The sequence below is a fragment of the Otolemur garnettii genome, unplaced genomic scaffold, assembly GCF_000181295.1.
Source record: "Otolemur garnettii isolate 467f Iridium unplaced genomic scaffold, OtoGar3 scaffold00002, whole genome shotgun sequence".
NCBI classification, from domain to species: Eukaryota; Metazoa; Chordata; class Mammalia; order Primates; family Galagidae; genus Otolemur; species Otolemur garnettii.
This window is the reverse complement of record NW_003852397.1, coordinates 26,604,217-26,618,128: the sequence shown is the minus strand read 5'-3', so window position 1 is coordinate 26,618,128 and position 13,912 is coordinate 26,604,217. Positions and strand designations below refer to the sequence as shown.

Genomic DNA, 13,912 nt, shown 5'->3' with positions numbered 1-13,912 from the left:
TAGGAATGGCGTCGTAAGAGTGTTTTTGCCTATGTGATTGTATTTAATATCATGTCAAGAGTATGTGACTTTGTTTCTTCCTCCCCTTTTTATTAAGACAGGTCCCCATCCCAAACAAAGATACAACATATTGGTGCCAAATGTTTAAGATTCCTACATTTCAAGAAAAGCATCATGTAATAAAGGTATGTCACTTGCTCACAGGCTAAAATTAATTTGGACAAATGAGGGAAGAAATGGGTGTCCTTCATATGAAAACAGTAAACAAATATAGAAATGATTTTTAATTATATGATAGTTATTTAGAGAAGAAAGAACTGGCTTGGCTGACCACATACTGTTAAGAGTCTAAAAGTTTAAATTATAGGTAGTTATCTCCTAATTTTACATGTCAAAGGTAAATGTTTTGGTATGCCTTTAAACATCACTAGTTATTTTCTTAGGCAACACTTTCAGAGTTGGAATTGTTGGAATTGCAACTTACAATAGTATGTTTAGAAATTGATGAATTATATCCAGAAGGGTTACATCACCCACCAATAATTTATGAAAATATCTGCTTTTTTGGAAAATGCTACATATTCTCATTAAAAAATCATTATTACAGTTTTTTTTTTTTTGCAAATAAAAAATACAGAATTTGGTAATAAGTAAGCCCAGTTTGGCTTTGGTGTACAATTTCTTTCCACCAAAGAAATCCTGGAATAGGTGTCCCCAAACTTTTGCACCTAGTTAGTGAATGAACAACTATTATCAAAAAGTGGCAAGTCCTTGGTTCTGTGCTAATAATCGCTGGAGGTTACAGTGAGATTGTGGGAGATATGGCAAAGACATAAGAAAGAAGAAGACAGAATTCGATAGTGCATCTGGAATATTGTGAACACTCAGAAGGCCAGACAGTGCAGCCTTTCTTTCAGCCTCCAGACTATGTAATGAAGCAGTTGGATATGAGAAAGTTGCAAATTTCTAGACTCTGGAATCCAGAGGGAAATACGTTGGTTTGAATCACAGGCCCACCCTTTAATTAACTGTGTGAGCACAGGTTAAGTCACTCTGGGGTATGGCTCTAGCCCTAGGTTTCCTCATCTATAAAAGGTGGGTGATCATAGCACTTTTCCTCCCAACCTTGAAGCATTTTGGCAAAGATGGAAACACTGAGCACATTCTATGAAGTGACTTAAATTTATAAATTTCTAATATATTTGTCTAGCTGCACAGAGCTGCCTTTTATTTGCAGAATGATTCACAGCTACACAGACAGGCAAAAGGGGTGGTTTGTGGGAATGATACTGAGTTAATATGTGGTCCCAAATATTTGTACGATATTTTTGCAAACAGAACACTTACCAACAGTGTGAATACAGATGAATCATTTACCTTTGTGCAATAAATTATTTTCTAATTTATGCATTTGAAAGGGGAATACAAATTCTAATCTTATATACTTAATATAGCACATAATTCCTTTCCTCATGCCCAGGACTTTCCTGAGTCTTTCTCATGAAAGAGAATGTTATATATACAATGTGTCCTATATTACCCTGTGTCATTTGCAGTAAGTTTAATTGGGACCTGGTTTAAGGGACATATGTAAAGAAATATTTTACAAAATAGGTCCTTTATTCTTTTTCCAGTAAACAGTAATGGATAGGATGTAAATTTCTTAACTACTTATATGAATGCGTTGTTATTCTTGTCATTAATGCTAGTAATAGTTGAGTTAATAAAATAAAAATAATTGTCTATATTTCAAGGAGATCAGTAAATATGTTCCAACACTCTATGTAGGGTATTTGCTTGATATCTCATCTAAGAATTTTTAGCTAACTGTTCTATGATAAATATATTATAAGTAATACCCAGGTAAGGGTGCTTAGAATTCACCTTTTTGTGGCTCACATTCCATTATCGGAATGGTGATGATGTGGGAGTTATTTAGATCCTACTGCTGAAGGTTATCCCTGAGGTCTGATTTTCCATACATCTGCCTCCTAAAGGTACATGTCATCATGTGGTGGTGCACAGAGTTAGTCACTGCTGCAGACACCAGAGTGCTGGGAGCTTGTCAAACAGTCATACAAAATATTCAAGAATTTCAACCTCTGGCATAAATGAGTTAAGTACTTTGGGGACCAAGTTACTGTCTTCACCAGGCATTTATCAAGAGGGATCATAGTGACGTGAAAGGCTTTGGGGCATATTTTTGCAATGTTTGGAGCTCTACCAAACAACAAAAGTCCTTAGCCTTGGGCAAGAGGGGGTTTGAGGGAGATCCCCCAGGTCAGACAGAAGTGCTGATGTCAACTGGCGTACTCTGTGGCAAGGGACAGAGGTTGGGTGACTAGAATTTATAATTCTATTATTATGTAAGAATATCACTTATAGGATAGATTCCTGATTCAGTTAAACCCTAACATATTTTAAAGTTCATTACGTATTTTGAAACATTATTCTTCAAAATGAACTCAAGTAGGATAATATGCACACATATAAGAAAGTGGAACCTCTACTAGAAAAAAATTTAAAATATTTAGGTTATATAAATGGTTTTAAGGCAATTCTTATTTGCAGTTTACACTAGGTTACAACAAAATCTAATGAAGTATAATTCATAGGGCTAGGACTTCCCTTAAGAAATGATATAATTTCCATTCTCTTTTCCCTAGCAGAGATGATTTCTCATGATTTAAGAAAAAGTACATATTGTTTTCATAGAATCAAAGACTCCTATGTTTTAAAAAGCCATCAGAGCTTAAGAACTTCTCCTTATTCTTTATTTTATGTCTGACAAATCTCTGTACCAAAAAGGCTCAGTCCTTTTCTGATACAAACGAGAAGTATTTTCACAGACAAGAGAACATTGCCTTTGTATTATATTATGTGGCCTGTCCTTTGCCATGAGTTTTAAGAATATCAATTACATTAGTTTTCTGAGAAATCAGTTTCACTGTCTGGACTCTAATTCAAATAAATAGTTTGTATTTGCCATTTCAGTGTCGTTCTCACCTAGAAACTGCCTCAGATTACCCTTACAGTTAGCAGATCAATAGTTGCGGCATCCCAGTGCTTGTGTTCAGGAACCACTTCCTAGTGGCCTCAAGTGCAAGGGTAGGGATGCTAGCAATCTGGGTATGTCTGATAGAAGCCGTCAAGTGTTCCTTTTAAATGAAAAGGAGGAAGTTCTCAATTTAATAAAGGAAGAAAAAATACCTCGTGCAACCTATGGTGAGAACAAATCTTTTACTTCTGAAATTATGAATAAAGAAAAGAAATTCATGGTAATCTTGCTGCCACCCCTCAAACTGCAAAAGTTATGGCCACAGTGCAGGAGAAAAGCTTAGCTAAAATAGAAGGGCATTGAGTTTGTGGGTAGAGGGCATGAACAGAAACGTGCCCCACTTGATGGCATCTTGCTGCACCAAGAGCATGGAGTCTATATGAAGACTTCAGCAATGAATCCCCAGACACTACCACTAAAAGACGATTATACAAATTCGGCAATATGGAAGGTCAAGTGGCAATGACCTTCCTCTCACTTTGTCTCATCACGTAGGCATTCTGTTATCTCTCATAGGAAGAAAAAGGGCAATTACTGTATAATAAGAAATATTTTTATAACTGTTCTGTGTTTATTGTTGTTAATCTCTCACTGTGATTTATAAATGAAACTTTATCATAAGTATGTATGTCTACAAAGAAATGTACATAGAGTTTGAAGTTTCAGGCATCCTACAGGGGTTTTAGAATATATCCCCCTTGGATAACGGGGGACTACTATACATTTTGTAGTTGTAATAACTGAACAAACCAATAAAATGTATTAATAATTTGATGGGAACAGCTAAATTTATTAATTACGTTTTAGATTTAAGTCTCAATCATGTAAAAATTTTTTGCTTCTAGTATTACAAAATAAGTTAATCTCTAAAATTATTAAAATTTTAAAAGAAAAAATGGTCTTATCTATAAGAAAGATGAGATTGTGATAAAAATTGTTGGCCATTCCAGTTCACTTGTGATTCCAATTTATTGATTTGTATCTTGATTCTGGAAAAACGTCTTTAAAATTGTGACTCGAAAGGTGTGTGTGTTGTCAGATGACGCATGTCACGTTGCAAGAGGATCTGGAAATTCTAGAAAAGAACATTCTTCACGGTGGCAGAAGGATATAGAAATTGTAGGAAATTGCTTTGGGTAATTTACATTAGAACCGCACTTCTCCTCGGAAACCAGCTCGGTGTTAGACACCTGAGACCCTCTCTGCAGCCCTTCTCTCCTTATTTCAGCACGACTCTCCTAAAGCTTTACCATAGATGTGACTTTACTCTCTATTTAAGTTTTTTTAGAGAAGGTGATGCTTTCTACTTTTTTCCAATAGTCATGTTTGGATATATTGTGCTAGATGCTGGGGTTACCAATTGGTTTAATACACTGCTTCTTTTGAGAAGCTATTTTTTGGCCAGAGAATTCTCCTTATAGATGAACTACGTTCATAATTCATCTGTTTAAATGTAATGTGTTTTATTCAATTTAATAAATACTTGTTGATGACCTATTCTGTTAAAAGTGGAAAAAAATGGAAAACAGCCAGCCCAAATCACCATCCCTTAGTCCTCTCTCCTTAAAGGACCAGCTTCCTAATAGGCAGGCAGTATGCTTCATACTATATATAGTAGGTGGGTTCTGCAGTAGGATGGATGGTCTAGGTTTGAAACTCCTCTTTCCATTTATTGGTCATGTAACTACAGGAAAGTTGGGATGCTGGCCCGGGCACCGTGGCTCATGCCTGTAATCCTAGCTCTCCAGGAGGCCAAGCCAGGTGGATCCCTTGAACTCAGGAGTTCGAGACCAGCTGGAGCAAAAAAGTGAGACCCCCATCTCTACTGAAAATAGGAAAACTAACTAGGTGTTGCAGTGGGCGCCTGTCGTCCCAGCTACTTGGGACTGAAGCAAGAGAATTGCTTAAGCCGTGAGCTAGGATGCCATGGCATTCTATACAGGGCAACAGAGTGAGGCTCTGTCTCAAAAAAAAAAAAAAAAAAAGAAGTAATATTTTCCTTGTGGGATTGTTTAGATTACAGATTAAATAGGAGGGTTTTCTCATTAATTTTTTTTTAACACTGAGCACAATATTTGACACTTAGAGAATTATTAATGACTCTGACTGCATGTATTATTATCAGGCAATTTATTATCAGTGTTGCTCCTTGAATGATGTTTCATTAAAATCAAACTACTATTTAGTGAGGAGGCCCAGAAAAGTATAGAGGATCATTCTAAAACATTGACCATTGGTGAATTTTAAGAGGGCATTGCTCTTAACTTTTTAAGAGAGGGTCTTAAGAGTGAATTTTAAGAGAGAATTAGCTGTGTGACCTTAGGCAAATTATTTACCTCTCTGTGCCTCAGTTCCCTTGTCTAGAAATTGGTGATAATAATTCTTACCTACCAAGATGCAATAACTGTTAAATGAATGGTATGGGTGTAATATTTGTAAAGTATTCAGAACAGTGCCTGGCACATGCTGTCCGTTAAAGGCACTAAGTAAGAAAATTTTGTTAATCACTAGCAATACATAATTGCTAATTTGTTGATCATTTTGTTAGGTTTCTGGGTTGCAAAGGGATCACAAATCAGTCACCCCTTTCTAGACAGATAGGGTTCCAAATAGAACCTAGATTGTTTATTATTTCATTTAGGGAGGTCACCTTGAAAAATTTCTGCTTTGGAGAAATGTGAAGTTGAGGTAAACAGAATGGAGCCATCATTCTCCTCATTAGTAGACGCAGGAAGGCAAATGCTGTGCTTTATTACCGGCTCCCAAACGGAACATCTTTCCATGAAATCAGATGCTGTTGTTCCCTTCTGTGGGTGGCATTCATAAATCTCAGTGATTTAATTTGGGGCATGTTTTCGAGGACATAAAAATTTAAGAATAATTGACACTGAATAGCCGTGGAAATGTCCTTGAAACTGGGATACTGAGGAGCCATGAAATACTCACTGAAAAAAGTGAATTCTCTGTAGTAAACAGGGAACATGAACATTTGCCTTAATATATCATGTTGAATGGACATTGCTACCCACTTTCCCTATTTTGTTCCCTACTTTTTTTTTTAAAAGAAAAATATACCATTGAATGGAGAACTTTATCATTAACACAATTCTGAAATTGTGGTCTCTATTTTCTAAAAATGTTTAAGCCTTCCAGGTTAAATTTAGCAAGCTGCGGGCAATTAAGCATTCTGGTGCCAAACTACAGGATTTCACAACTATTAGAATTAGCTCTTCTCTGACAGGATCTCACTTTCCTTTCTTTTTTCCTGAAATGTATTTCAAAATATATTTTAATTGGTGTGGGTTGTTTTTCAGCTGATAGAAATAGCATTGGGGGTTTGTTCTGAGGATGCATTTCCACAGACCCCCCCTTGGGTTCTCATTCTCTTTCCATGCGTTCACCTGCTGCCCCGCTTTATCACGGGAGACCCTTGTAGGTATTTGCTATTGGCTGTTGGCTGAGCGGTTCTTCGTGTTTTCATCCACCTCCATTTCATCTCTGTAGAATTTTTTCCATTCACTGTTCCTTTCCTTTTATCCTTCACTAGTGTATCCTTATTTCCTAAAAACCAATCTTTGGATCTTCAGATAGATTTACTTACCATGTTGAAACAAATTAACTTCCATAGTATACGTCATGCAAAAATGCTTCTATTCCTCTTACTTTGTCACTCTGTGTTTGCTTATTAAATTCTTAATACCAATCGATTACCATCATACCTGTGGGGTTTGTCATCCATTGACAAAATAGATGATTCTCAATCTTCTAGAAAAAGTTCCTCTGTAAAATCAAAAGAATCTCCTTCTTTAGGAATTTGTGGTGCAGTGTTTACAAATGCCAAATAATTTTATCCTATTGTCCAAGTACACCTGAAGTTTTATGTATATTTTTATCTACTGGAGAAGAGTTGAAAATACTTGAGCATTTACTATGGTTGAAACTATAACTCTTGGACAGAAAAGAAGTTGGTAGTAACGCTGCCCCTGACAGGGGTGATTTGATTCAAATTAGCGAATTTGAAAGACTGCTGGCTTAGATTGCCCAGTGTTAGAAAGTTCTTTCGAGGTCCTTTGTGTTACTTCAGAGAAACATTGGAGATTGTCTAGCTTCATGGGTGTTCTTAATACTCACTTGAGAGTACAAGGTAATTAAATTTACTTTGAAAGCATGTCTTTTCATGGAAGTGATTTATTGCTAACTCTGTCACTAATTAGCTTTCTGACCCTAGAGAAAGTACTTAACCCCGCCTGGTCCTCAAATTCCTTGTCTGTGAGATAAAAGGATTGGATCAGATGATCTCAATTGGCTTTTTCTACTTCTAAATCTCTATGACTTGATGAAAACAAAAAGTGAAGTCTTTGCTGGGGTTTGGATCTCCGTAGTCTGAGTTCCTGACATAGTTGCTTCTCACAGTTGCTGGGCACATTGATGTGAAATGCTTAGGACCCCACCACCTCCTTTGAAGCTAAAAGGCCTTTCGAGTAACTATTGAGACATACCAATTCTTTCTAGAACCGGCCAAAGTATCTCAGAACCCCAGCAGAATCCAGAAAGTCTAGAGACATTTGTGGCTACTTGATCTGCTCATAGGAATATTTGATTTTTTAAAAAGAGGCTCTTAGAGTTTTTTATTTATAGGCTAAAAATCACTCACTTTTAATTTTTAAATTCTCACAAGCCTAAGTGAGGTTGTTATTCATGATATTTAGTGATTATTGAGTCTCTATAACAACTTATGCACACAAAAAGACAATGGAACTGTAAAGCACGCACATCAAATCAAACTATGGAGCCACACATCTTTAGTCTCCAAATTATCAGCGGCCATTGGGTGGTCTACAGGGTCGGACTACATGGTTCAGATCTTGGCTTCATAACTTACCCAGAGCAAGCAATTTAACTTCCTTGAGTGTTAGGTTTGCATCTGTACACAGGGCTAATCTTAGTTTTTGATTTAAATGTTAGCCGTTATCAAATGCAATTATATTTTTAGAGCGTTTATTTGTTTGGTATATACATATTATATAGATCAATAAATACTAGCTATATGTACATATTCCCAGTTTGCTTTGGTTTTCAGCTGCCTCTTAAATTGTGCAAACAATGTCATTTAAAAATAAGGCTTAAAAGTGAAGAGTGCCAGGGTGAGCGAGGTTTTACTGCTCTAGGTTGGTGCCGTGCACAAGGATGGGCTGTGGAGATGGGCAGTAATTGTATTCTGTTTCTCATTAGCTCGATAACCTTGGGCAAACTAAACTCTGAGCTTGTGTCTTCACTTGCAAAGCAGGAAAAATAATTTTCAGTGAAGATTAAATGAATACAAGTGAAAACACCTGTTGCCTAATAGGCCTGTAATTGCTTGGTTTTTTCCCTTGGAGAGGATTATGGAGATAGATGACTAAAACTTCATCTAGTATTTTCTCATAGTTGGGGTCAGGGCCATGCTGAAACGATGGTAGGCAGTCAGTCTCTGTTTTATTTCGAAGAAAAGATTCCCTGGGAATTAAATTTCATAGTTTGCTTCCATTACCCTAAACCAAATGAAATTTAAGCTTATTTCCTCCTGTTCTTGTCTAAGTAAGGATAAAAACCAACTGGTGACTCTCCTCTGGGAAATATTCATCCACATTCTTGGGCCACCCATTAGCCTTCTATTCTATGACTTTACATAATGCCATTTTCAACAGACATAAACAGTGTTTTTGTGTTAGTTTTTCTTCTCCCGCCCAGCTCTACCCCCATCTCATATTTTTTTTTTTTCAAGTAGTCGAAAAGTTTAGATGACAAACCTGGAAAGCACTAGCACCTTAGTTGGTAAGCATTCATTATGAAATAATTAGTAAATAATTTAATCAACAGCACTTTTGTTTGAAAGACTAGTAAAATATTTACTCATATGTTGAATTCTGAATGTTGATGGAACAATAGGATTAAAAGGTACGGTAATATTTACTTACAGGGAAGTATGTAAGTAAACACTTACCTAATTTTTGCTACTTTCAATACAATATCGATTACATTAGATTTTTCCCTCACAGCCTCCTGCAGTGTAATTGAGCTGTCACTACTTTCCAAATGAGCACACTGAAGCGTAGTAGGCGTAAGGAGCTTGCTCAACACCTCACAAGTTAGTTGGAGCAGAACCCCAACTTGAACACAGATCTGCCTATCAAAACTAGATGACCTTTATATAATTTTGCTAGCCCAGGCCTTATGATTTTCTCAAGATGTACAGGTTACAATGAAAAATAATTTGTGTGGGAGATGGTCGATAGCTTATATCCAGCCATGAGTCCTTTGAGTCAAATCAGAGCCTGGGCTCCTTTTTATTCTTTGACAGCTTTATGAATTATAACAGATACAGAAAGAACTGTACTTAATAAGTTTAATCTGAAGAGTTTTTTAGATATATGCAAACACTTATAATATCATCACTAAAATCAAGATAATAAACATATTTATCACCTCCCAAAGTTTGCTTAATTCTCTTTATTTTTCTGCTGTGGTGAGAACACTGATCATGAGATCTACTCTCTTCCCAAATGTTGAAGTGCACAATGCCATATTGTGCCAGGGCATTTTTGAGTCCTACAGAATTAGTTCATAGATCCAGGGCACCGTGAGCAAACCCCACCAGAATCTTCTAGACATTAGTTCAAAGATCCTAGGAACTGACTTTCCTAGTTTCTGGCATCTGAGTACACAGAAACCTGATGTTTTTACCCTTGGGGGTTGAAAACTGCTCCTTAACAATGGTTGACGCATAAAAAGTTTCTTCTGTGATTAGGCAATCACTTAAATAAGATTAGTATTAAAATGATTAGACTAGGCTTACGCATATGGTTACAAAAAGGGGCAGAATATGAAACCTCAGTGATGATGTTAGGGAGAAAGAAATTGGAAATTCAGTGGAAGGAGGGTAATGAGCCTGTTAAGCTTATTAGACACATCCTGGAGGATAAGGATCATTGCAAGCAAGTTACAAGGCTTCTGTTCAAGCTGAGTGAAAATCTTCTTTGGAAGAGTAAGTGAAAATAATGGTAATGGACGACTTTGTCCCCCTTCACTGTAATAGTCTTTCGAAAGCAACTTGTGAGAGGAAATACTAACATTTTCATTTGGCAGTTAAGTTTATGACATGACACCTACTGTAAGGTACTCTAAAACAGGAGGGAGATGTTGCTGGTGAGAAAGAGGGTTGACATCTCAAAGTGGCCTTAGAACCAGACTGAGTCTGGGTTCTAACCTCACCTTAACTGTTGGTCAGCAGAAAATTAGTGTCACTCTACCACAGTGCCTCTGAAGACACGGAATTCATGTTAATAACACCACTCAAAGACCACAAATCTGAGAGAGTGTTCTATCTTTTACCCTTAAAATTCTATGACTTCTTTCATTAAACATTGGAATCAACAAAGCTGGAAGTTTATGAAATGAATTTATATATATTTCAATAAATACATATTTATCAAATAAGCTTTAATGAAAGGATTTCTTAAACATGGTAAAAGAAACACAGGTAATTTTTCTGTGTGACCATAGGATATAATACAAGAATTTTATTTTTATGTCTATTTGCAATGTAAAAATATTGTTTACAAAACGAAACAGGATGACGTCATTATATTACTGCGGCAACAATGACATTTTTTATGGTGTTTACAAATGGCGCTTTTAGTAGTTAGCAGAAAAATTGTATGTGGGAGCTTGGCAAAAGTTTCCATACATGAGATATTTTATATTCAAGTTTATAAAACACATAACTCAGAGTCATGACTTGAAGCAAGACCAATAGGAGCACAGTTGTCTTCTTTAAAATATTAGGGCTCTCAGGTGGTCCCTGTGGCTCAAAGGAGTAGGGCACTGGTCTCATATATGGAGGTGGCAGGTTCAAACCTGGTCCCGGCCAAAAACAGCAAAAAAAAATTTTTTTTTCCTATATATATATTAGGAGTCTCTTTGGGGCATTTCTTATGACTATATATTTCTACATCAAAATTCAGATCATATGTATCTAGGAGTGTAATAGTATGAGAGCTGTCCAGAAAATATCCAGTCATGTATGTCCCCATTTTTTCACTTTATATGGCTAGATACTTCCTGGACAGGTCAGTCTGTATGTGTCTATTTTGTAAAGAAAAACATTACACTAACACATTAGAACTGTTATGGCGGAGGCTTGCCTCGCCGACTCATTGTCTCTTGATCCATAGTGCAGGGTGCACATCAGAATCCTCTGAATCAGAATCTCTAGGGTTGGAGCCTGGTCCTTTGTGATGTGCTGGTCGTTGCTATTATTTGCAAAAGTTTCCCAAGTGACCCTGATAGTGACCCCTATATTCAAAAATCCCTGTCTTATGTTTGCTAACACTTACGAGGATACTGCATTGTCAAGTTCTGTTTTATAGCACCTGGTAAAACCACCTTTTGTGCGCTTCACCTTAAGTAGCGTTAAGATGTATTTTTGTCGTAATAAACTATTTTATTCAACAGCTATCATAAAGAGTGGACCCCCATTGATTGTCCACTACCGAAATGCACTAAATTAGTTGTTTGCACATGAAAAAGTTAAACAGTGTGTGGTTTTGAGAGAGTTTATTCCTTGATGCATTGCATATTTTTTTTTTTTTTTGTGGAAGTGAAGAGGAAAAAACACCAGCTGTTTCCTGGAGTCACAGCTGAATTTCATTATAAATCTGAACTAATAAGTTCTTCTCTGAAGGGAAAAAGATTAATGTTCTGGTGAAATATATACTACATTGAAGTTAACTCTATATATTAATGTTTATAACGTAATGGACCCATTTTGGAAGCTACACACTGAAGGCCTCTTACTGACTTTGAAATGCATTTCATTACCAATGAAGAGAGAGATCTTTTTATCACTGAAATCTCCCCTCATGGTTGTGTGGGATTTAAAAAATTCAATAAAGGTAAGACCATGTAAATGACTGTTAGTAAGTATGTAAATGCTACCTGTAGCCTCTCAGCATTTAGATAGCCCGAGGAAATCCTGAAAATAAAGAAGAGACCCTGGTTTATGATGTGTTTTAGAAGTCAGATGTGTATCCATACGCCCACTGTGCATCCCAGTCAGGTGGAAATGTGCCTTCACTCTACACCTCTACTTGGCAGAGGAGAATTGTCCCACAGTCTATGAGTGCCTGCTTTAGACAGCGCTCCTGGCTATGTCTTTTCAAATGTAAGGCAATCTGAAACACTGCCCTTCACCTTACAGACCCCATGGTCATGGTGGGCAGAAGAGAAGCACACAAATAACAGAGAACCTCCAAAGCTAGTGAATGAGCACACACATCAGCCCACCTTGTAAAGGCAGGAAAAGGACAGGAAGACCAGAGAGAGCAGTGATAGTTTGGGCACAGTTTTGTGCCATATGGAAAGAATATTTCAGGGAAAGTAGATGGATTTTAGGTTAAGGGGAGATGGCAGTATAGGAAGGATGTCTGCAAGGCAACCTCTTGGTTTATGTGCTTAAGCACCAACATGAAATTGAATGGTAAGAACCAGCATTTATCAAGAGCACTGTTCATTTTGCGGACAATTATCCTCATAAACAACCTATGAAGTAGGCAGTGTTACTACCCTCATTTTACAGATGAGGCAACTGAAGCCCAGAGAGGTAACTCGCCCATTGCTGATAATTTTCTTTTCCTCGAGGAAGATAATACCTTTTAAAAATGGAAATGTTATAAACACTTTTGCTGGGTTAGCCTCAACACGTGACTTTTAGGTCTATGGAAAACAGCATTCATTGACTAGAAAAGTAGGACTTTCATTTCAAAGTCAATGTTTTGGAGTATATTACACATTAGTCTGTGTAGAAGCTCTGTTTGGTCCCGCATGTGGCAAAGAATACTTGATGCTACAACTGACATCTGCCCATGCTTTATCCAGCTAGCAGATGTCGGCTAAATCCACAGTTTAATGTGTCAAATTAGAATGCAGAACCCCTGCAGTTACTTGTTGTCAGGGTAACTGCATGTTTTGATCAGAGAACGCCTTAACCATACCAAAGACCCTAGTGTGTAATATTCAAGGGACTATAGACTGTGGCATTTAATACCTAAATGGGGTCACTGATTTTATCTTGAATGATACCATTGTGTGGCTTTCACATTTTGCTTATTGTTAAAATTCTGGCCAATTACGTAATATTCTCTAAATAGAAATAGAGGCTACCTCTTAATTGCATACATACACTTGGCAAACATTTAGCTCTTTAGAGTAAAACTATAGGCAGTTCCCAAGAAGAGGACAATGGCCTTTCAGTTATTGTGAAAATGAGAAGATCTCCCCGACCGCTAGTGACTTAATGTGGAGTTTGTTGGCGCAATGGCCACTGCCTTTGCCAAGATCAGTCATGTTTTCTTGATAGTTTAAATGTATGTGATGTATCTGGGATTTTTATAGAGGAGGTTTGTTCTACTTTTCATTTTGTTGAAGCATGGGCCTAATAAAGATCTCAAGAGATTATTTTTTGTCCAAGACTTGAAAAAATATTGCTTTAAAGCCATTCTCCAAACATATATATTTGTGTTTCTCCTAATTATTAAAATGTTCCATAGGCTTTCTAAAGTTACCTTTATTAATGAAATTGAATATTTTCTCTATAATAGCTGATTTTAACCTCATAACTTCAATGTAAAATGAGTCCTTTAGTATGGAAGCTGAACAGGGGTTTTCAACAGGATAATAAATATGATGGCCTGCCACTGAGCATGCCTTTTTACTTTTAACTTTTATAATCTTGGTATCCGTATGTATCTACATGTAAAATGGAAAAAACAAGTCCTGTCTTTTTTTTTTTTTTTTGAGACGGAGCCTCAAGCTATC

The 13,912-nt window shown here is 36.7% G+C and overlaps 1 protein-coding gene across 2 annotated transcripts in view; it reads left to right on the top strand.

The window, feature by feature from the left end:
• Positions 1–13,912, top strand: part of MOXD1 (monooxygenase DBH like 1) — a 97,945-nt gene that overhangs the window by 30,774 nt on the left and 53,259 nt on the right. For both annotated transcript variants that reach the window (XM_003781857.3, XM_023513534.1), the window contains exon 4: positions 102–185. In XM_003781857.3, the coding sequence (XP_003781905.1) occupies positions 102–185 (84 nt within the window). The remainder of the gene's footprint in view (positions 1–101; positions 186–13,912) is intronic.